General features: G+C 42.3%; 1 protein-coding gene across 3 annotated transcripts in view; it reads right to left on the bottom strand.

Moving 5' to 3' along the window:
* Positions 1-24,018, bottom strand: part of phf2 (PHD finger protein 2) — a 36,202-nt gene that overhangs the window by 7,613 nt on the left and 4,571 nt on the right. For 2 of the 3 annotated variants that reach the window (XM_079341121.1, XM_079341123.1), the window contains exons 2-15: positions 12,681-12,766; positions 12,313-12,430; positions 11,682-11,842; positions 9,441-9,582; positions 9,166-9,352; positions 8,887-9,049; positions 8,092-8,179; positions 7,154-7,260; positions 6,127-6,218; positions 5,508-5,597; positions 3,649-4,002; positions 3,341-3,457; positions 1,344-1,459; positions 947-1,125 (exon numbers count right to left, since the gene is read on the bottom strand). In XM_079341121.1, the coding sequence (XP_079197247.1) occupies positions 947-1,125; positions 1,344-1,459; positions 3,341-3,457; positions 3,649-4,002; positions 5,508-5,597; positions 6,127-6,218; positions 7,154-7,260; positions 8,092-8,179; positions 8,887-9,049; positions 9,166-9,352; positions 9,441-9,582; positions 11,682-11,842; positions 12,313-12,430; positions 12,681-12,766 (2,000 nt within the window). The remainder of the gene's footprint in view (positions 1-946; positions 1,126-1,343; positions 1,460-3,340; positions 3,458-3,648; positions 4,003-5,507; positions 5,598-6,126; positions 6,219-7,153; positions 7,261-8,091; positions 8,180-8,886; positions 9,050-9,165; positions 9,353-9,440; positions 9,583-11,681; positions 11,843-12,312; positions 12,431-12,680; positions 12,767-24,018) is intronic. The other variant, XM_079341122.1, reaches the window with a different exon arrangement.

Raw genomic sequence — 24,018 nt, 5'->3', positions numbered from 1 at the left:
AGTCATTTCCAACCCCCCCGAAAAATGTAGAGACTAGAAGCAAATTAAAAATTAAAACAAAGACTTCAAATAAATGCACTTCGGTTTGAAACTCAGCTGAAGGTGTCATTTATAAGATAAGACAAACTTTATTGACCCCCCCAAACACACACACACACACACACACACACACACACACACACAGTGTATAATGTTGATGATGAAACAGTCAGCTAAAAGGTGGTGACGTTGTTTTACGAGTCTGACTGCAGCTGGATGCAATTTACTAATCTAAATGTACTTTTATTTTGAAAAGGTGTCATTGTGCAGAATCTATTGAGTGTAAATCATTCAGAGGATTATCTTGTCAGTTTGGATGCAGACACTTCAAGAATGATGGTGATTTAAAAAGTCAGTATTGACAGTCAACAACTTGTGTGACATTAAAACACAAGAGGAGGAAACATGTCAGAAGAAATAGGAAAACATAATTATCTGGATCAAACATTAGACATCAATGTTCAACTCTTTGTTCACTCAACGCTGCGTGCATCCATCCATCCTCGTTACCGCCTTTGCCTGTATGGGCTGGTGAGGGCGGCTGGAGACGATCCCAGCTGTCATTGGGCGAGAGGCGGGACTGTTCACGTAGAGACAGGCAACCAGCCACACTCACACTCACACATGTGGACATTCTTTTAAAGTCACCAATGAACCTAACAAACAAGTCTCTGGACTGCTGGAGGAAGTCGGAGCCCACACACGCCGACACGACAGAGATTTGAAAGCAGGAACTTCTTCGCTGTGAGGCAACAATGCTAACCACTGCACCACCGCGCAGCCTAATGCTGCACTCACAATATTACATTTTAAGGTTCAGACCTGAAACATGTGCAGGTTTGATACCCAGCCCTTTGAAGAAAGTTAGAATACAAACACTGCACTGGAACACTTCTGGGAAACTCACAGGACTGATCTCTCTTGACCGTGTTCTTTTTCCGCCTGATGGGGAACTCGTCGATTTTCAGCTCCCCCTCGTCGGACACGTACTCATACTCGTCTCTCACTGGCTTGCTTTTGTCCTCTTTTAGGTTTTGTAAGGATCCAAAAACACTCGAGTTGGTCTGTGGTTTCAGCGCCTTGGAGCTGAAAAGGAAACCACAGGAGAATATCAGGGAGGGATGTGAGGCTCGGCCAGGCACTCACACTGAGGAGTCCTTGAATTATCGCTAATGGATACGCTGCTGATAGCCACATAGCTCTATAATAATCAGAAAAACACCACATGAAAAAGGCTAACACCCTCTCCTCTCCAAAGACTGTGCATGAAACCTTTCTACTGCAATCAGCCATTCCATACATACCCCAGTGTTTTCTTGTGAGACATAGTGAAGCTGAATCTGTCCTTATTGCCTGACAGCGGCGTTCTGTCAAACTTGCACTCTTCCTCCATTTTCAGCAGAGAGTCGGGTTTACTGTTCTGTAAGGTGAAACAAGCCGATGAGACACGAGAGGAGCTGACACAACATTAACTGAGAGACACAGCGGTGCGTGCACTTTTTGTTTAAGATGAATTTTGGTTCTTTTTTCTATGTCTCTATTGTAGAGACAGGAAGTGGAGAGTGGGGAAACATGCAGGAATGTAACCACAGGCCGGACCTGAACCTGGGCCGCTCCCCCTTCAGGACCCCGGCCCCTGCACATGGGGCGTGCAGACCCCTCACCAGGCCACCAGCGCCCTGGTATCAGCATTTAAAAAAGGACTTAAAGCTGAATATATAAATAACTCTTGAAATGGGGTAAACAACTAAGAGGGAATAAGAGGAAGAACCACAGAAAACATCTGCTCAGCTCTATGAAGTCACATTCCATTACGTCCATTATTTTGAAAATTTGTAGCACTTTTTCTTTCAAGATTTTTTTAATGTCTTTATCTAGAGAAAGGACAGTGAATAAAGTTGGAAATAGTGGAGATGAAGTGATGAACAAGATGCGGGAATAGAAGACATGTAAACTTAATCAAATGAAAAAGTAAATGAGAACAGCTCAAAGGCACGGTAACGTGTGATGTCATCAGCTGAATGTGACTTTAGACTCGTCAGCTGAGTGAAATAAGACATTCAAAGATGCAGCAATGTCCTTCTGCTCCATCACAGGGAGACACTGAGGAAGCTTATCTACGGTGAGCCTAAAGGGACAAATTAGATTTATGGTGATACTTTCACTTCAGACATGAATTAATCCTGAATAATATCACAGCAAAAAGATATATAGGTAAAGAAATAAAGGGAGACATTGTGTAGCTTTAAAGCTCGGGTGTCTGACCTGATCATCAAACACTCGTTTATTTTCTATTATTTAAGCCTAGTGAGTAGAATAATTCAGTGTCGAGTTTGTGATGAATCTGTTTCACATTTATATTCGGACACTATGTCGCCCTCACGCTTTTCAGGATGTCATTTTGAGTCATTTAGTTTCTTTGTACTAAAGGCTGTTTCTAAGTGTAGTTCAAGTTAAAAATGTAATTTCTCGATTAAAGATTTAATCAAGAAAAAAAATGATTCCACTGTTGCTCCCCACAGATCTTTTCATTTGTAACTTTTTTTTTTTATGACCCAATTTCGACAAAACCAAATCTGCTTAGAGGAATGCAAAACAGCTGCCATGTAAATCACCACGGAGCAGACAGTGTAAATTAAGTGAAATTCAAGAATACACGTTTCCAAATATTCACTCCTCAGCTCCTAAATGAAAGGCATGTGACGCCCCCACACTGACGCTTCACACACATTCAGCTGGCTGAACTTTCAGAATGACTCAGCAGAAAAATCTAAAGAGATGATGACGTGGTCTCCCTGTGACCTCTGTAAACATCTCCGAGGGTCTCCGCTCCTTATGCTTATGTGTGTTCCTGATGCGAAGGAGCAGCGGGGCGGAGACCCTCGCACTCACTGCAAACACAAACCGAAGCTCTTTAATGTCTCACGCTCGACAAAATCAAACGTCCGCCCTCACAAAAAGCCTCCGCCGCTGCTCTGCATTGATTATACAACAGAGTCTGAGGGCCATGTGTAAATACTTAGATGGAACACAGTGAACATGGACGTGGCGTTATTCCATTTAGTAAACAGTGGGATGTTTGGTGGATGTTTCTGAACAATTACAGACAAAAATGTGTGACTTGGGCCACATCCTCTTTTTTTGCTGGTTGCTTTGAAGTGATGTGTCCAGACCACTTAAGCTGTCCAGATTTTAACCTTCACCCCTGCTGCGCCTCCTCTTCCCAAGCCTCCTCTTTACTTCTCCCTTCAATGGTTTTTTTTGGCCCTGACATTTTTTTTGTCTGATGAAATGATCTTACCTTATATTTCCACTTTGCTTCTGTCTTGTTTTTATTCTGCTCTCTGATTTCAAACTTGTCCACATTGTTCTGCTTGGATATTTCCTTCTCTGACATACTCAGGACATTTTTAACAGCCTGGAAACGGACAGAATTCAGTGAAGACACAATTTAGACTGGCTGTTCTGCATGTTGTCACATCTGAATAAAGCTCTCTGCTCAAAGCTAATCAAGATGGCGTGCATTACGTTACAGCTAAGATTATCATATTTATTTATCAAGACAAGAACACTTTCTTGTTCATGCTGAGCACATGCATCATTTCTCACCTTCGTCTTTTTCGGCTGGTCCATTTTACTCAAGATGTCTTTTGCATGGGACTCGAGAGCTGCAAAGCTGGAGGGTTTGGGAGGTGGCGACGACTCCTTGGCTTTCTTTGCTTTCTTCTTTCCTCCTTCCTTCACCTTGGGTACCTTTGGGGGTTTGGGGGCTTTGGGCATCTTCGGGGGTTTGGGAGGTTTGGGAGGTTTCGGGGGTTTGGAAGCTTTCTTTCGGCCTTTCTCTCTGCTTGGCGAGGGGACGTGGGCCGGGGAGACGGGCTCTTCAGGCTCCGAGTGGGTCGACGGCGGCTCCTCCACTGGCACCTTAATGCTGGGCTCACTCTTAATGGCTTTTGTGGCATTCTGGAAATAAAGACAACTTGAAAGTGAGCAGTAGTAACGTCATCATCAATAAACTCAAAAGCAGTTGAAGCCACAATGAACTCTGGCAGTTTAAGGGTTAAACAGTGAGCTTTCCTCTATCGGGGGGGAAACACTTCAATGGATTATAGCAGCTAAGTGAGCATCCATTACTCCTTCTACTCTTATTCTGCAGAGTTCTACTATTTTAGGTCTGATAGTGAAGATAAGCTGTGTCTCAGCTGGAACAGAGAGTCTGAAACCTTTATTCAATCCTACTTTTTACTACGAACGTCTGAGAGTGAGGACAAGGCTGGAGAGGGGAAACGTCAGCTGCTGACAGGAAGTGACCAAAGCAAACACAGGTTAATATTTCTATAGAATATGTTTTCTGTTTAATGCGAAGACTCAAAAGATATGATGCAAGCTTTCTTTCAAGAAGGAGACGGCCCAAGTGACGCTGCAGACTGAGCCGCAGATTTAACCCTTCATTATAGCATTTATAACTTTTAATTGACTTTTATTAAACTTCATTTACAGATTATTTATTTCTTGGTCATAAAAAAGTGGAATAGTTGTCATAATCAGCAGAAAGTTTGTCAGCCCTTATAAATACTGTGGCGCAGTTACCACCAACGCTAAAGAGATATTTGGATAGAAAGGAAATAATGTTGCCCTAAAGTCAAACATAACGACATATCGATCGTTTGTTTGTGAATAAAAAGTATTTTTGTTTCATTTTTCACTGACAAAAAACCCTGGGCCTCCTCCTCTGACGTGTTTTCTGCCTGTCAACTTTGCATAAAAGGTGTTTTTATAAATCAGGTCCTCAGAGTGGTTTCTTGCAGCACATTTCTCCCCCCCCCAGCATATTTTAACAATAATTACACATTGTTAGTTCTTTATGCTGAAAGTAGGACAGTTTGTTTTTTTAACTGCTGTAACAAAGCCAACAGAGCACGGCGGGCCTCGGGGTCGTTTTTCCTTTAACAAAATAAAAAAAAGAACACAGCCATGTGCAGGCTGAAGCTACAAACACAGAAGCTTAATGTAATGTTTATCCCCTGGGTTCATGTAGAGACAACGCAACAGAGTCATTACAATAAACTTACATAACATTTTAAGGCAGCACTAATGTACCCTGTCATAAGATTATGTAATATTTCTACAGCTGACATTTCAATGTGAAGCAACCATCAAGCGTCCATCCTCGGAGAACTACGTGTCTCTGCAGGATTTATAAAGACATTATTTGGGACTTTTTATGCCTGTATTAGAGAGGATAGAGAGAGATGGTGACCTGGTGATGAGAATCGAACCTGGGCCACCCACCACCAGGACTGTAGCGTTGGCATGCAAACTAACCACTAGGCCACAAACAGCCCCTGTGTATAATGTCTTATTAGTAAAGATTGAAGCCATAGATTCTAACAGCTACTTTAGGAAACCAAGATCTAAAATGAACAATTCTGACTTCATCGTGTTTGTGCCGAGATAAAACCACATACCTCTGACAGTCTGATCTCTTTGGCAAGATCCTTAATCAGCTGGGATGGTTTCATGTTCTCTGGAAGCTCATCTTCATGTTCCAATAGAGCCTGTCAGAAAAATATGAACGAAAAAAATATCACAAAACGTTTCACAATGTCTCACAGGGTTTATTTCACATTTGCAGAAATCTCCTGCCTGACCCTTCGTCAGCACGTCCGAGTGAGCTGATGTTTGAACGCAGCAGGATGTAGTATGGAGGACTGACCTCGAGTGAGTCGGAGAGGTGGTGATGTTTAATCCTTGTGATTGATGCACACACACGTGACCTCTACGATCTCTGTGCATGTAATGGTAAAAATGTTTTCTGTTGGTCAGAATGTTGTATCCCGCCCTTTTTTTAGCATCGTGATTCCATCAAACCACGTGCACTATTTCTGTAAGGGCAAACAGCCACATCGCAGCGTCGTGTAGCGGACTCAGTGGCTTGGTACACCACTTCGGCTGCGTGTCTCTACGTCATGTCTTATAGCCCCCCCCCCCGTCTGACAGGGATAGTCTCTTCCTTTATGAACCTCTTCAGGAGTGAAAAAGTGAAAACGGCTTTGATTGGACACACATTCCCCGACATGTCCGTACCTGTTTCTTAGTCCAAGCTCTGAAGGCTCCATTGATGATTTTGGCACCATGTACCAGATATGGGGCTGGTTGCTTATTTGCTTTATGTAAACCTGCAGAAAAAGAAATGCAAATGTGATCATGAATGAAATATGACTTTTAAATTGTCAGAGATCATACACACACACAAAAAAAAGATGTTCAGTGTGGAGAGCAGAGATTTAATGGGAGCAGACTTCATACTGTCCGACTGTGCTGTGTTGTTTCAGGGCATCGATGTGTGGCCCCCAACAAACAAACAGGGTACAGGTCTTTAAGCCTGTGCAGATCAGACAGGCCACTGCTGCTAAACAATCACAAACAAAACTCTTTAACTTTCTGACTCACTGCGCCGTTCATGCTAATGCCCCTCACTCTCTTTGTGTGCTCTCTCACAATCACTTCAATCACTGCCGAGTTTGGGCCGAAGTAGATTTAAAACCAAAACAGGAAATTATTAATAATGTGAAGAGAAATACCCCGGCAGAGGACGGAGACTGAAAGAGCTGACCTTGAAGTTAAAAAGAATTATGGTACATTAATGGCAAAGCCTTGTGGGTAAAAAGCTGTGTGAACCACACACACACACACACACACACACACACACACACACACACACACACACACACACACACACGGAAAATGGTGGAAACATAAACAACAGGCCCACGCCAGCCGTTTAAACACAGGCTTGTAATGGAGCAAGTGATTCTAGCTGGGCCAAACCTTTTGAAGCTAATCATCTGTGAGCTGGCCGATTCACCGATTTAATGACTGAAATAATATTCAAGCATCCAGCTCCTCATCTGTGCAGCAGACATGCAGCCACATGCTAAATGTGAGGCTAGGGGGAGGAAAAAAAAAATCATCTCTGGAAGTGTTTGTGTGTTCTCGTGCATTCTTCTGGAGAAACGAAAAGTTAAATAAAGCAAAGAGGTTGACTTTAACACAGCGCACATTAAGGCATGAATAAAATGTAGAAGTATATCGAACTGATGAATGAGTTTACCTTTGAAACGCTCCAGCAGATGTCGCCCCACATACCAGCACGCCGTCTCAAAGTTCGGGAAGGGGGTGAGAGTTTTGACCTTTAACCGCTTCTCGATTTCGTACGCTCTGCGGAAAAAAAAGAAACACATAATGAAACAGATATTTGAACGAATCACTGTGGAGCATTCACTAACAGCTGTACAGCAGCAAACTGTGGATGTTACATGGTATCCTCAGGTGCTCAGAATTCAGAAATAGGTTGGAGGGAATTGAAGTCCCGTGGTCACGTCTCAAACCGACAAGGTCCGAGGAGCGATGTGTTGAAGTCCGTGTTGGACGGATGAGACTGGTCCTTTTCTAAGCTTCAGATATTTTTGTATTTTTTTGTCAAACATTTAACCCGTGCCCTGTCTAACGCTGATTTATTCATAAATCATTAGATTTTTTACATTTTATTCACAGATGTAACTACTCAGAGGTCAAATAGAGGGAAGAATGAACTTCAGATATTTAAAACATCCGAAAACATACGACTGAAAGAAAAAGCTTACACATGTGACCTATTTATTTCACTCTCTCTCTCGCTCTGTTCTGTTATTATTCAAATGGTTTAAAGGTTCATTTTTGACCTTTTGATGCCTTTATTCAGAAGACATTCAAGATTCAAAAATCAGGGAGAGAGAGAGAGTCGAATGGCCACAGGTCGGATTTGAACCGGCGACTTTCCGTTTTTTACACTTCACTCCTTGTTTCTTCTCCACAGTAAACCTTCTTCTAATATGTCAAATATGCTGCAGTTTCTTTTTGTTGTGTCTAATTGGCTCGTGTGCACTTTGTCTGTTTATAAAAGAGGCTGTTCATCCTCTACTTCAAAAAACATTTGGGGGGGAAAAATGTAAAGTGCACCCAGGACAGCCCAGTGAACACCACCCAGCAGGAGGCGCTAAAGGGACTGACCTCATCTGCATCTCAACACTCAGGTTGTGGACGAAGTGACCGGAGAACGCCAGGCAGTCCACAGGAGTCAGGATGGCGTTGATCCAACCTGTGAATCAAACAAACAGATATTTATCTAACGCTTCGGATCAAATGTGAACAATACAAAAATATTTCAACAAATTTCTTTGAACGTTTTTATCTCCTCTTCTTCATCCATCCTGACTTTTTTTATCAACTGTTGTTTAGCTTTCACATTTTCCTTTCTCATATTTACACTGGAATGATTATCAGACTATTAAAGTACTGTTACTACTATTCAACTTTTAATGTTATTAAACCAGTATTGTTAATGTAAGATATGATTTCTAAAACACACAGGATTCTTTACCACAGTTCAAATCTGTTTCAATGTGCTTATTCACTGTAATTTCACTTCCTTTTTGCTATGCCACTTGTCTGTTGTTTTTATTATTTGTATTGTGTTTTTAATCCAATGTTAAGTGTCCTTGTGTGCTTGGAAAGACGCTGTGAAATAAGATGTATTATTATTATTATTACTGGAGGGACAGAGAGTTTCATGCAGCTTTTGCTAGTGCGAACAGGAGGACGTAGGAGAAGCTGCGTTTCTGCTGACTTTGAACTTTTGCGCAAGACACCTAAACACACTAAAGGACATCTAAAACCAGAAAAAGAAGAATGCAGGACCTTTAAAAACTCCACACACATAAAGACGCTGTATTCGAAGATGACTTTGTCTAATAAATGAAACGATTCTTCTGTTGTTGTCATGAGTGAGCTGAGAGCAGCGCTGACCTGAAGGGATGAACAGGGTCTGGCCCTGCTTCAGGATGCATTTGTAACACTTGTCCACCTGGTCGGCAAAGAACATCTCGCTGTTATTGGACGATGATCTCCAGCGCTCGTACAGAGACAGGTTGGCGGAGGTGGGCTTGATCAGGAAGAAGATCTTTTCTCCCTGCAGAAAAAACAAACGCAGTCAGCTTCTACTTGTGAAAGTATCTTCACCTGGAACTAATCTGTTTCACACCAGAGGACTTTCTGTTTCTGACTCATCGCAGGAGCATCACCCACCTTTAAGACGTGGTACCAGACGGAGGCGCCGCCGCACTCGATGTGGAAGTCTGTGTAGCTGTCTTTGACGCAGATCAGACAGTACTTGGTGACTTTGGGCTTCCCCAGCAGAGCGTCGTCAGGCCAGTAGTTTTCTACCCACGACAACCGCCGCACGATCTGCGGGCTCTCCACTATACTGTTCATCCTGTCCCAGACAAACACAAGACACAATCAGTACCAGGAGCTTGTTCAACACTTCCTTTACGAGCTCATCTCAGACATCAACGCGTCACCTTGTGTCAGAGAACTCCAGGTTGATGACATTCAACACTTTCTTTCTGTTTGTGCTGTAGTAAAAATCCACAAACTCTTTGAGCTTCATCTTGCTGTCGGTCTGTTTGGTGACATCGACGACGTCCACTCCCACATCCGGACCTGAGACAAACACAGAGGACACAATAAAAGGAGGGGAAGGGAAACGCACAGCCTACATAGTAAATGATCTCATGACTGAGCACCAGTGCACAGCACACGGGCGCCCTCTACTGAAACAAAAACAGAGTTCATCAACACATGATTTTACAACTGGGGAATTCAAGAAAATAAAACACACTGTGTATATGTTTATGATTTCATTGATAGCTGCTCATTTTCCTTGTTTGATTTTCTCCTCAGGGAAGAATCACAATCAAACACAGACGTGTTCATGACGGTTACAGCCTGAAAACACATGTGAAAAGATTCAAATTGAACATATAGACGTTGACCTCCACCTGAGCTAGCTTGTGAGGTGTCAAACTCGGACTCTTTCAGGATTCTGCAAACATTTGTTTTGCACAAAATTCAGTCTTTGGTGAAAAAACACTTTTACATTTGTACATTTCAAAGATCCTTTATTTGTTGAATATCTGGAAAACAATACATGTCTTAAAAATACAGAACCTCAACTTTCCCCATAGTTGGAGTTAAATCTATATATACGTTATGAGACACCATTATGAAGTCGGTGAAGACATTTCTTCTTTGAAATGTTCCTTGACTAAAAGTGAACAACAGAAATACTTCAGGATATGAATATTGATTCATGTATCTGTTTTAAACTGAAAAGAGCTGCAGCGTGTTTGAAACTATTTGGAGTGAACAAATCTAAAGAATCAAACAATGAAAGAGAAGAAGAAGAAGAAGAAGAAGACGAAGACAAAGACGAAGAAGAAGAAGAAGCAGCTCAGGAGGAGCCGCTCTCATGGCATGACTTCTGATGGACTGCATATTTTCACCCCAGGGGAGCAGGAGTGGAATCACAGCAGTCATAATGACAGTAGTAGTGGCAGTCAGGGTGACATCACTCGTAGTAGTCATAGTAGTAGAAGGCGGAGTGATTGAGTCAGTCATTACAGCTTTAAAAGCTGCAGCACCGTTACTAATAATGACAGAAGCAATAGAATAAAGAGCCTACTTGTAGTGATTACAGTACACGTTGAGTTTTTAGGGGTAAGATAAGTAAGAATGATGGCTGAGCATACACTAGGGACAGTCTTTGTTAAAGGTATGTTAAGCTGGTCCGTACAATGGTACAACTACAGCAGAAGTTTCGTTACTTGATAAGTCGTGATCAGTCACTTCTAGAAACACACTTTTACTTTCAGTATCTTCCACTTTTCTTCTTCTGTTGTTCTGAGACCGCTGAAGAGAGGCGCAAATGTTGGGAGTAGATTGTAGGGGAGGTGACGTGCAGCAAAGGTCAGAGGTCAGATTCGAACCAACGGTACGCCACATGTGTCTGCGAGGCTATCAGCGCTTCGTTATCTTCTCTGCTTTTCACCTGTTAATGTGTCTCAGTTTGAAGAGTCGGTCGTCTATCAACAGGAAGCTTGTCGGTTCAATTCCCAGCTTCTGCTGCTTCGTCATTGTGTATAATTGTAAATAAATGGGATAGTTCCTTGTGATGGTCCCTTTCCTCAGCAGTGTGACCTGCAGTGTAAAAGTGTAAAGACTAGAAAGTTCTTTTAGGATTGATCTTGGACTGTTGCTTTCAGGTTTACTTATCTGTGTTTCTTTGACTCTCTCTCTTCATGCTTTTATCTCCTCTTACTTACTTTTTATTTTTTTACTGATCTTAATCCCTTTCGCTTTCAACACTACCATATTTAGCATTGTGCTGCACTGCATTGCCTTTATCTCTTGTCATTCGTTCTCCCTCTCTAATTGTCTGTTTTTACCTTTTCACTGCTGTGTTTTTAGGTTTCTGTGTCTTTCAGTCGCTCACATCATCTGCTCCTCCTGGTCTCGTGACATGTTGTCGGGTTCTTGAGTATCCTGGGTTTTTGTTGTTTGTGTTCCTCTGTGTTTGTGTTGTCTTTGTCTTCTTGGTGTTGTTTTGGTTCTTGTGTGTTGTTCTAATGTTGCCGTCAATAACAGAGGCCAGCAGCAGCAGCAGCAGTACAAATGTTAGCAGTAGCAGTTGTAGAAAGAGTTGCGGTGGCAGAATTAGAAACATTGAGCAACAGAATCAACGATGGAAGCGCGCGCCTTACCAACATAGTTCTCCACATCACTGATGTAGAAGGTGGGGGCCGGCATGGACATGCCCAGGCCGTCTTTCTTCTGAGCCAGGATCGGCTCATTGAAGCCGTTTTCCTCCAGGTAATCCATGGTCAGCTGACTGCCGCTGAGCTTCACCACTACATCGTCAGCACTAACACACACACACACACACACACACACACACACACAACACACACACACACACACACACACACACACACACACACACACACACAACACACACACACAACACAACAAGAGTGAGCAAAACAAAACAAAAACATTTAACTGACTGAAGAAATGAAAAGAGATGAGATGAGGTCACGACACGTGGAACGATCTGAGCAGCAGATCTTTATAGATTATATGACAGCGCCCCCTGGTGGAATAATGACTTAAGTTAAGAATTATTAGTGGCAAAGAGGCTGTAATAAAATCTCTCCCGGTCTAATCAATATGAGGAGGCATTTCATTTTCTGCTAATTGAGCTTATTCAACATGCTCGTGATCAACCGGTGTGAAGTGGTGTTATTACAGTTAGATCGAAGGCTGAAGGTTGTCACTGCTGCTCATCATGTGATCGTGACAGGTTCATTATCAAACACACAAAAGGGAGTTTACCTCGGGAACGTCCGACTGCGAAGCTCCTTTATGAAAACCTGACTGCCGTTCTGAACTGCTTTGATATCTGTGCTCTGCCCCGTGTCATGTTTGCTCCAGTTCTTTTTTTTATTTTTCACTGAAGAAAAGAAAAGAACACATCAGCATACAGACAACACTCGAGGAATCATTGAAATTCAGATTCAGACAATACAACACATTTTCTATCACTCCGTGTTTTGTTTTGAAAGTTTCATATCACACCACAGAAAGTTGGGAAGAAGTGAAACTCTCACATTCCAGAGGCAGCTTTATCTCCAAGACAAAAAAAAACTTTTTTGTCTTTGTCAGCAAAAGTCACTAAATCTGCCCTGAGGGGGGCGACTTACTCGTGGATTTGCCGTGAGTCTTCTCGCAGTTCGGACAGTGATAGATGTCGATATCTGGAGCGTCATCTTCATCCACCTCAACGCAGCTGAAAGCACGAGAGAGAGAAATGATTCAGGAACGTCACAGTAAAGGATCGCTCATTGAGCGCTGTCAGAGTCTGTGATGACTCTGATTAAGATGTCAAAGACGGTGTGGCGTTCAGTCCCAGTGAGACTCAGTGTTCTTTATCAGGATTACACAGCTGATAAACCTGTTGACAGCCTGGCTGCCTTTATTGGTTGTTTTTTCAATATCAACTGTTTGATTTATTTATTTATTATTTTATTTGACATGCTCACACAGTAAAACTGGCGCTGTAACATTTGACCAAGTCCCAGATGCACTGCTCCAGGGTCAACCCAGTGATTCCCACAGGGGGCCACAGAGTTCTGGCGGGTGATCCTGCCCACAGTGTGTCACTGTTAGCAAAGCGTGTTGGTGATTGTACCAGTATCGACACTTGTTCCCAGTTACTGCTCACATTCAAACTCTCAGGTGTCATTTAACCTGTCATTTCATTTGATGATGCTGTCGTGCTTTGCCTGTGGTCACTTCCTGTCAGCAGCCGTTTGTCCAATCAGATTCAAAGCTGTTCGTTTGCACTTACTGACGCTGTTTCCTCTTTTCTAGATGTGTTGTACTTACTCTCTGATGTTCATCACTTTGGATGAAAGCGTCTGCTAAACGAATTGTAGAATCAGTTTGCTTCCTCTTTTAAAGTGTTTGTTGCTCTTCTGTATACTGTTCGAGATCAAGTCTTTAAATAGTTTGAGTTTCCTATCAGTCAATCAGACTTTATTTGGAAAGCTCTTTTCATACGGTGGTGTAGAACAAAGTGCTTTACATAAAAGAAAACAAACAGCAACACCATGACCCCCCACTATTCATAAATAAAGTAAGAAATAAAAAAATATAAACTGGTACTGGTGGACTGAGGACTAAAGCAGAAGAACAGTTTGGGGACCACTGAGTAACCCAACAAATATATTAAATATAAATAAATAATGAAAAACAAAAAATGATTGAAAACTGTGGAAATGGCCAGCAGGCTGAGTTTTTCTCCAGAGGCTGGAACCAGATCAGGTTGTTTGGCTGAAACCTAAACTCAGCTGTCAATTCATTTAGAAAAAGTTTCTGTTGATCAACTTTTTGATTGACTCAGCTGTTACTAAAAGAACCAACATGTTGCCGTAAAATGCTTCTGAAAACACAAACTTTAAAACACTTCATCGACAGAAAAACAAGCAGGGGATTTATATTTAAACAGAGAGCAGAGAACAGCGCAGCATGCCTAGCAAACAGCAGGCTATAAATACGGCTCCAAACATGTTGATGTGTTGTTTATTCAGCTCTCTGAGTTACTGCTGTGTCGCCCTGTTGTTAACATGTTTTAAAAGCATCAGAAACATCTTTATCTTTTTTCAACTTTTCTGAATGAAATGTGATAATCAAAGCAGAGGATGTCTCTGTTGATTGATGACAGCAGCGGAACACAGACGTAGTGTTTCAGGAGAAGTTAGCATCCGAATGCTCTCGAGGTGAGGCCGACGACGGCGGCAGCACTGTGACTCCGAGATAAAGACACAAACGGTGAATGGCCGTCTCTCCTCCCACTGTTTCAAGCAGCTGCTGTCACGCTCTCTGCACAAGCAAATTCCTCCCATGTGGAGCCGCTGCACCCAAACTCAACTCAACTGGGAGTTTCCCAGAATGCTTCCTTCTTTTTTTTTTTTTCCCCTTGTGTGAACTCCACGGCTTTACTACACCGCCTCCTCGCTTTCACTGAAGGCAGATTAACAGAAGAGTGGGTGGGCCTGCAGGGATAGTGGAGATGCCTGTTGATGTTCTAAACATGAAACATGCAGACAGACAGATGAGACTGTTACTGCTTTCTAAGACTTTTTAAGACTCAGAAGCAGAACTGAAGACAGGAAGAGTTCGAGCGACTCAGTGCTATGCCATCTCAAAGTACATGTTCTTGGTTGAAGCCTCTTTTTGTTTTCTTCAGATTACTTTGAAGGCAGACTTGGTCTTTCAATCTTAACAATAAATAAAGTTTATCCTTAACAAAGATCACCTTCAAATAAAGTGCAGCTGTAGATAAATAACTTCTGCATGTTTGTGTCAAAGTGGAAGGTCGGGGGTTTGATTCCACGCTCCTTCAGCTGCATGCCTGATGTGTCCTCAGACACCCACAGTTGCTCCCACTGCTTCGTCTGCACTTCTAAATGTTCATGAATGGGATGAGTTAATTGTGATGACGAGTTCACACAGCAGCCTGAACGTGTCGGTGTGACCTGAGGTGCAAAACACTTTGAGTCGTCAGAAGACCATGAAAGAGTAAAGCAAGCTGAAGTCCATCCACCATGTGTGTGTAGAACGCAGCACGCATCTCTTCCTGTTAACGTCTCATTTTAAAAAGCAGCGTCGCTCTGAAGTGATTTACAGAAAGCAAAACTAAGTCAACCTTCCATCCTCTGAGATATCTGCTGCACACTGACAACCACAGGCCATGCTACATCCTGCAGGCCTGACTGTATGTGGAGGGGGGATACATGATCTGATTTCATATAAGATGAAATAATCAGTGATGTAGACAAAAAGAAGAACATGCAAAGAGATGTGAATAAAATAAGAACACTAAAAAACTCAAATATAATCTATGTATAAATGAAACAATATACTCATTAACTGCCAAACAAAAGGACTCTACATGTTGTGCATTCAGTGGCAGTCAAGTTAAAGTGACTGGTTGTGAGATGACATACAGGACATACAGTCATCACATACAGTCTGTGTTTTCATTTGGAGGAAAGAAGCTTGACTCATTAGTACAACAACATCAATGTTTTTGTTCATTGAATTGCTCATGGATTTCTTTTGAAAAAGTTTTACCGTGACAGCTTTATTCGAAGGTCGCCATGACAACGCTGTAACTTTGAAACCAAAAATGTTAGCACACTGTTAGTGTTTCCTATTTCACATCTCCTGCTCTGTGTTTCTGTGAACAAACTGTGGACATGTAACGATGACATGAAGCTTCAGAGACGTTACTTTGTCCAGGCTAAACTCCCCTCAGAACGTCCAAAGTCACCACTTCACATAACTAACCGTTGAATTGTAAGACCAGCTACCAGCAGCCTGAATAGTTGATTGGACCAGAAGTCCCGCCTCTGAAAAGGCAAACAGCCAATTATAGTTCAGTATTTTGGGTCGGTCACTGGATTGGACAACCCGACATACAGATACAGCATTTTTAAATGAATGTATCTGTCTGTCTTTCAGTCCTCATGATCGTGCAGGGTGCAGTGAAGCAGACAAACAGAGAAGAGGTGAGTGGTAAACAGACTTCAGCTTGTTTCCTTCTTTTCTTCTCTTCTGACTACTGAAAGCACTTTCACACTGCATGTCACACCTACACATTCATACCCTTTCACACACTGATGGCCGTGTCTGCTATGTAGTATCATCCATTCAGAAGTAACTAATCCATTCATACACCTCCACTGAAGCTGCGGGAGCAATACAGGTTTAAGAGCACAGTCGGTAAGCTGGCGCGATGAGACAAAGGATTCTTCATTAACACATCAAACACCTATACGGTTATTTTTCTGAACAAAACGGATGTTTAAATGTTGATTGACGATGTCTGAATTCCTGTCCTGCTTGTTTTTTTGTTTTTTTTATCTTCTAAATTGCTGCCTCGTGCCCCAGCATCCTGCACAAATAGAAGGCTTGCGTATCTGCTCCAGTTGGCTCTGAGCTGCCGGAGCAGAGACGGGGCTGAGACGCTGCGGCTCGGACAAGGTGGAAGCACACACACTGAAAAAAGTGGAAACCTATCAACTCTGCTGCCGGAACGGAACGGAGCGGACACACATCTGAGCAGCAAGTGTTCACCTTGAGGGTCTGTTCAGCTGTAACGACCAGGCAGAGGCTGAATGAGGGTTGTCACTGATGTCAGTGTGAGCTCTAAAATAAACGAGGAGATTTTGAGCAAATCATGCAAAGCTCCCCTGTAGGTTTCACAGACTGACAACACGAAAGGGTCTTAAAAGCCCTGTTTCCACACAGCAGTCCGGTATGGATCAGAACAGTTTGGTACGGTTGGGTTCGTCATATAATAGCAGCTAACCGCTAATAGCTAACCGCGCACCGTACCGAGACGAACCGAGCCGGACCGCTCGGTGGAAACGGGGCTAAAGTGAAGGACGAACAATCATGATTGTGATCAGGGCTGAAAAATCAGTGCAGCTTACTCACATTAGCTCACCCGTTGTTTACAGCGGCATCATGAAGCTTTCATTCAAATATTCACAAGATGCAGGATGATTCTCTTTTTTTCCCTGACATGTGGCGGGCTCAATCCTTCAAACACTCTCACTCAGACTTGGACCCTGCAGCCCGGCACGCACTCCAAGAGAACATCTGTTGTTGTTGAGATTACAGCTGATCACATCAACACGGAGAAAGAGAACTAAGGTTAACAGGATGATACTCCCGTCGCGTTAAGAACTGAAGATTCTGGTGCTCGAAGAAAATCAGCTGAATGTTTATGTAACAGTCTGCAGCTACGCCACTGTCCACCACCTCGTCTCGTTTGATGGAGTCTCATATCATCCATGTGGTTTGTTTCCTTTAAAAAGAAAAACAAGACACGTCTCTAAGCTTTCTCTCCTTTCTGTCAGCGTTTACTTGAATACTGTTCTACTTTCCTAAAGGCTCGCCACTTTATGAGCTACATATGCTACAAGTATGCACGCTTCAAAAGGGAGACGCTATCGTGCCGGTGATGTCACGTCTGTCACAGAGGATTCTGTTCTCTGAGACGAAACAAGGACGCTGACTGTGACTGCTTAGTGCAGAGAGGCGGCCATGCTGAAGTTCATTTAGATACTGACACATCATAAACAGTTTCAGAATGAGAATAACTCCTACTCCGAAGAACAGTCGGAATTGTATGCTATAAAAAAAACATTTAAAATGATTTGGGACAAATCGATCTTATATCAGTGTTGGATCTGATATTGGGGTAATATTGAACGAATCCATCACTTTGTCTGTGTAGACACATTACAGAAAAAGATCACGTAGGAATAAAGAGAAAAACATCCAAACAACGTGTCTCTTGTCTTGCTTGCTTTGTCGTTTGTTTTGTGCCTGTTTTGACAAAGTGACAGTGAGTCAGAGCGTTTCCTTCTTTGACTTCCTGTCCAGGTCGTTCTTTTCTGTCCAGCTTGATTCATGTCTGCAGCGTATTAGAACCGGAGCAGAGCAGTCCACAGCGCTCTCTGTGGAAACACAAGGCCAGTGAACAGCGTGCGGCGCTGACGGTGGAAGTTGGAGGTTAGAAGTTTCTGGAAATCATCTCTATCAAGACGTTAGGACAAGAACGGCACAGATCAGAGTACAATTCTGACACTGCAGCTTAAAGCTGACAGTTTTTTCTGCTTCCTGTTTGAGTGGAAAGCCAGCACAACGCGAGGACGGCTGTACCGCAGCTTTGTGTGGCCTTCCACATGAAAGCAACGACAACACTGTGAATAATGAGTTAAAGTCTGAGTCAGTATCTGTACACGTATCAGGAAAGGATCGGTGCGTCTCTGTTTAAAACAACACTTTTTGATGAAGTCCAAAACTACTACTAATATTCATATTTTTCACTTTTATTATATTCCTTGGGGGTTTTAGTGTTAATAGAGTCTCACTTTGATAAATGTTGTAAAATTAGAGTAATCATGTTTAATAATGGTGATCTGAATATCCATGAGAAAAATCGTGGTTATGATTGTTGCCAAGCCCGACTACAAACTATGCATGATCTGTCTTCATCATTTATAATGAGGCCGCCCTTCCAGGGTGCTCGAGCCTTGATCACTTGTTTTAGTTTGTTAAAAGGCCTGATAGCAACTTAATCAGGATAAATAGTTTGCCAAATCAAACTTAATAGTGATCACAATTAAAGAAGTGTTAACTAAACAAGTTAATCAAGAAACACTAACACACTAAACACTAACCCTAAAACCTGGAAGGATATTACAGAGACTTATTGAGTTTCTGTTAAATCTGTGAAACCTATTTTACACTGTTATCTTCACCAGCACATTTCCCTGTTAAAGCTGTCCAATCATACAAGCCGAATAATGTCCGCTGTTACGCCTGCTACAACAGAAAGGGTGTCGACGTGGGAAAAGAAATATATTCTCAAGAAAGAAAAAATCAATCAGCGCGTCAGCCAGATGATTAGTCACCCTTACCAAACAGTGCAGACATTAGTCATGTTAGTACTGGTACAAGTGAAGGATCAATACTACAAAGACAGCTGATCTGCACTCAGCTGTGTCAGCTTTTACAGTGAGGACCCAGCATGTTCAATTTGGTTACATCACCCAAAAACATTTGTACGAAAGCTGTCGAAAGACTTGTACCTTTAGAAGTTCTTCAATTTATGAAATGGGCCATGAGCACGGACAATGAGAATCCATTTACCTATGTTGTGTTGAGGCAAGATGATTCTCCAAAGCAGACCAATCAGAAGCCATTCTGACTGTAAATAGAGAGTCACTGTAACGTCATTTTTCAGCGTACAGCCGCCATTTTGGCAAAGTCAAAGCTTAACACCTGTGGCTAATTTATGAGCCATTGAATTATCCAGTGCCACTGGGCAAAGCTAATTATAAGATGACAAGCAGACTCTTCGATGGCTTCTTGGATATACAATGGTGAGAGAGAGGCGGGTCTTCTCATTACAGGGCAGGCAACGAAACACAAAGTCCATTACTGTATTAGTCTTAAACCAGACTTGAAAAATACAGGTGAAAATGTAAGTCCGACTGAGATCCCACTATGTCAAATTTCTCTAAGTTGCACTCACACTTCTACGTAGGGACGAAAACAAGACAAGGGTATCGACGTGGCGAAAACCCCATGCATTTTAGACAAAAGAGCTGTCAGCTGAAGGACCTAAACATATTGAAGTGTATGAATAGAAGGTAAATACGGAATAGTGATTGTTTTGCATTTGACATAATATAGGTAAACCAGAAGATGGTCCAATAGTAAAAAGATTAACGGGGTCATACAGCCTCCAAACGTCATAGAGTTGGACATACTTCTTTCAATAAATCAATTCTGCTCGAGTAATTATAAACTGGGACAAGCAAAGGAGTCTGCAGGTAGTCGTACCGACTGAACAGCGAGCAATATCAAAATACAACAATGAGTTTTTTTCACCAAAAAGCTTCCTCTCTGATTTCTTGGACTGCCAGTTAGAGCCATAAACCTCACAGAGACTCAAATCATTAAAGCATTTTTGGCTGAAAGAATCTAAAAGACACCAACAACATTCAAAACAGCGATAACTTTAGTGACGAAGTTGGCTGTGTTGATATCCAACGTACAGCCAGCCATATCCACCAGTCAGTCACAGCGACCACGCCTTAAATACTACACAACTTTAGACCATCAGTTCCTATAGAGATAATGGAATTGAGCTAAAATCCCATCAAATATGTACAAGGCAGTAAACATGTTTAAGTTTAAAAGAACATTTTAATATAAGGCCCAATTGGATTATTTTTTGACTTTTGCAGCCTCAAGTGGACACTCTAAGAACTGCAGTTTTTCAGACTTCTTTGGTTTCACTTTTTCAAGTTGGAGATTTCTGCTTGATCAAATATCCTGGTTAACTTCAACTACATGGCTACATGCAACATGACTGTGATTAGTGAAGCTTTCCTCATACAGCAGCAGTCACAGCCAGAACTGTAACAATGTGATGCAGGCCTGGTAAAGGCCTCGACTAGAGCTTACCCACTGACAGTCAGGCTTTGTGGAGTTCAGGTCAAGTCCAGACAGATTCATTTCTTCCGACTGCCACACCAGTCAGAAATGGTACATGCAGAAGCCTGTGTAATATAAATGACTGTTCAATCTCATTATAGTTTCTCTATCTTCATGTCCCCTCACACGTCTGCAAGTAGTACATCTCTGTTTCTCCAGAGTCTAACTTTCAATCATCATGAGGGTCCTTAGAGGTGAGTCACAGCGTGCAGTGAAGCAGAAAAATTGCAAGAAATTGTTTACATCATCATGGCAGAAGAGGTCTTAAGATGCAGTATACATACTACATCTGGAATGAGATACTGCCGAACAGTATGAAGCTCAAATGGGGCTCATGTCCTACAATAGCTAATCTCGTTTTAGTGCGCCTGGAAACTGTCACACTAGTAGTCAGTGGTATTATTTTTCATAAGGATCTGAAATTTAAGAATATTTAATATACTGGTGTTTTTTCTTAATCCCTGTCTGGACCTGCTGGAGCTTACAGGAGGCTTTTTCCAGGTCTAAAGAGCGACAAGTAGTGTCAAGGAAACCAAGGTTTTTTAGTTTTGTTTTAGAAGAAGAGTGAGAAAGTTAAAAAGCACAGCTCCTTCTCAGTGCTGTGGGTTGGCGCTGCATGGTAGCTCATAGTTGGTGGAGTGGTTTGTCTGGTTAATTTTTGTAGCGGGTGAGGTTCCAACATGTGAACTACTTTCTGGCCCACCCTTCTCCCCTTCAGCTTTTTTCCCCCCTCTCATTCACTTCTTCCCCGACCCGCCAGGACCTGGGAGGGTCTCAGAGTCACGCCTGCATGAGTTGGGCAATGGGCATGCTTGCGTGAGTCATCTCCGTGTTGTTGACCACATTTTGTTTTTGTGTAAGTCCAGCTAGAAGGCTGCAGCTGGAGTATGAGGGGTGCTCAGAGCGGGAACCTAGACCTAATGTTGTCTATTTCCAAAGTAGGTTTCAACTATCGGCTTTCTTCAGCATAAAGTTGGCAACCATTAGTGAGTCAAAAGAAAGAAATAGACTCGCCCTGGTACTGTAGGTCTCTCTGTCCATTGAACCTGGGCCACACTCGGTAACTGAGCAGTTTGTGTGCCAATCAAAACCTTTCACTTTACCAGGAACTGTGCAGATAGTTGCAGCTGGCCTACACATAGAAGTCCACTAAAAGGCAAAATGTCATCAACTTCGCTAGTAGGCAACAAAATGACTCGTCGGTAATACTGAGTGGTTTTCTCTGAAAGTACCAGAGTCCCCCAGGTTGCATTTTTAGTGTTTTCCCAACATCAACCAATGGCAGTAGTTGGCATTGGTTTGTAATTGAAGGTTAAATTGAATAGGTCTCTTGCTGAAGATGCTCTTTAGATTGAGCAGTTTGTCACTTCATGATGATAACAATCCTAATCAAGAACAAATGATCATGTGATCCTGCAAAGACGCATTCATCAAGAAGTTTAATCATGCTTTCTATTTTTAAATAAAAAAACTACAGCATCAGCATTTATTTTGACTGCTTCAGTGTATTACATCACCACCCTTTATGTCTTTTTGGTATGCTGTTACGCTAACATCTTAAAGGCTGTCTGGTCATCAGCAGTCTGAAAATTCTTTGACGCAGAGCCTAGTAAGGCAGGGCAAAATGTCAGCAGTTTAATAAAACATTTAAGATGCTCACAGTGCAACATTTAAATTACATAATAGGGAAATTCTTGAGTAAACTGAACACTAAAAATAAAACGTATAATACCTGAAATAACACAGGTCTCTTCTTTGACCCATAATGGGCAGGATGAGCCTGACAGCAGTTTGCTGTGCGGCAGGAAACATAAAGACGAAGCTGATGGTCAGTGGCTCGACCTGCTTTTGCTCCTGGAACTTATCTCTGGTCTGAATGGGATTGTAAAGGCAGGTCAGGTGTGTCAACACTGTGGGGAATACACACAGTGGCCTAAGTATGTCCAGGCTTTGAAGCCAATAATAATGCAGGCAAACTATCAAGGTGATAGCTTGTTTAATAGCATTTATCAAGTTCGACATTTGTTATTATCAAGGTACGAGACGTAAAAGCACCAGGTTTCACTGGATGAGCACTGTGTTCCAAAAATCAAGGTTAACACTTCTTTTTTCCATTGCAAAATAACTGTGGAAATATAGTCGTTGCATCTTGATTTAGCAAAATGATTTTTTTGTGTGATTATTTATTGTTTGAAAACTTTGGATTTTTCTTTTTTTATACATTATACACTCCTGAAAATCCAGGAGGACTGCTGCAGAGATTCTCCTGACCTGGCTGTTCACTTCTATGCTCCTCACAGGGGGACACTATCCCTGTCAGACAGGTGGGGGGGGGGGGGGGTCTCCTGAGGCAAGACGTGACGTAAAAAGAATGATCAGAGTCATCAACAAAAGTGTGGAGAACAACATACTGACACAGAAAACATGACACAGCTGTTCCATTATGTGCTTATTGCAGCATCATTGGTCAAAGGATATAGATGAAACCCCCCTCTCCCACTCGCTCGAGGTGAATTCTCTGCATAATATCCTGCAGGGTTCTCACATCAGCTCACTTGGACTTAATGCGGCAGAGATACTCGGGGGCCGGCAGGAGAAACTCCAGGTTCAGTCAGAGTGAAACGTGTGAAGAAACTCCTCCTGAAATAATCAGGAGTTGTCTGCAAGTGTGACCAATAAGAGAAACCCATTACAGAAACATGCACACTCAGCACACAACAAAACACTTCTCATTCCTGGCTGCTGAAAGTGTTGTCAGCTGAAGAGACATTTCCAGGTGACAGACACGTCAGGATGATGGAGTTATGGCCGCCTGGTTCAACGAGACAGTCATCCTGAAGCAGAGAGGATTGGAGCAGCCTACAAACTGGAGATGAGCTGCCTTTAGGCTCTATCACATAACGGCGGAGAAGCCCCCTCCAATGTTTCAATATATGATATCGTTGCTCTGACTCCTGTAATGTAATTATTAAAAGGCTATAGGGCCTAAAAGCACAATTACCTGTTCATTGACTCACCATACTTCATGACTTCTCACGGTCTCACTTCTGTCATGAAAGTGGGTCATGTGAACAGAAGTGAATGGGGTGAAGACAAAGTTCACAGCAGGATAAAACAAGAAGACAGCATGATAATGTCTGACTGCGGTGACATGAAGATAATCTAGCATGATAGTGCTAGCTTAAGACTGGAGGCTAGCCTCTAAACTACTGGCTATGTAAATCATTTTTCATTGGTGGAGGGGAGGGAGGGCGTGCAACCCATTAGAACAGACAGACGTGTCTAACCCACCCTATCTAATGGATCTAGCATCAATTACATCAACCACTGTTTGTCCACTGTCTGTTGGACGAGAAAGTGGAGTTAGCGAGAAGAAATGATCAAATCTGCATATTTCTACTGTTGGCTTATTTAATAGTGGGAGCGCTAGGAAACCAATAAACCACAGAATCAATC

The sequence above is a fragment of the Symphodus melops genome (assembly GCF_947650265.1).
Source record: "Symphodus melops genome assembly, chromosome: 4".
Classification (NCBI taxonomy): domain Eukaryota; kingdom Metazoa; phylum Chordata; class Actinopteri; order Labriformes; family Labridae; genus Symphodus; species Symphodus melops.
Note: the sequence above shows the minus strand (reverse complement) of the source record. Positions and strands in the feature narration are given on the sequence as shown.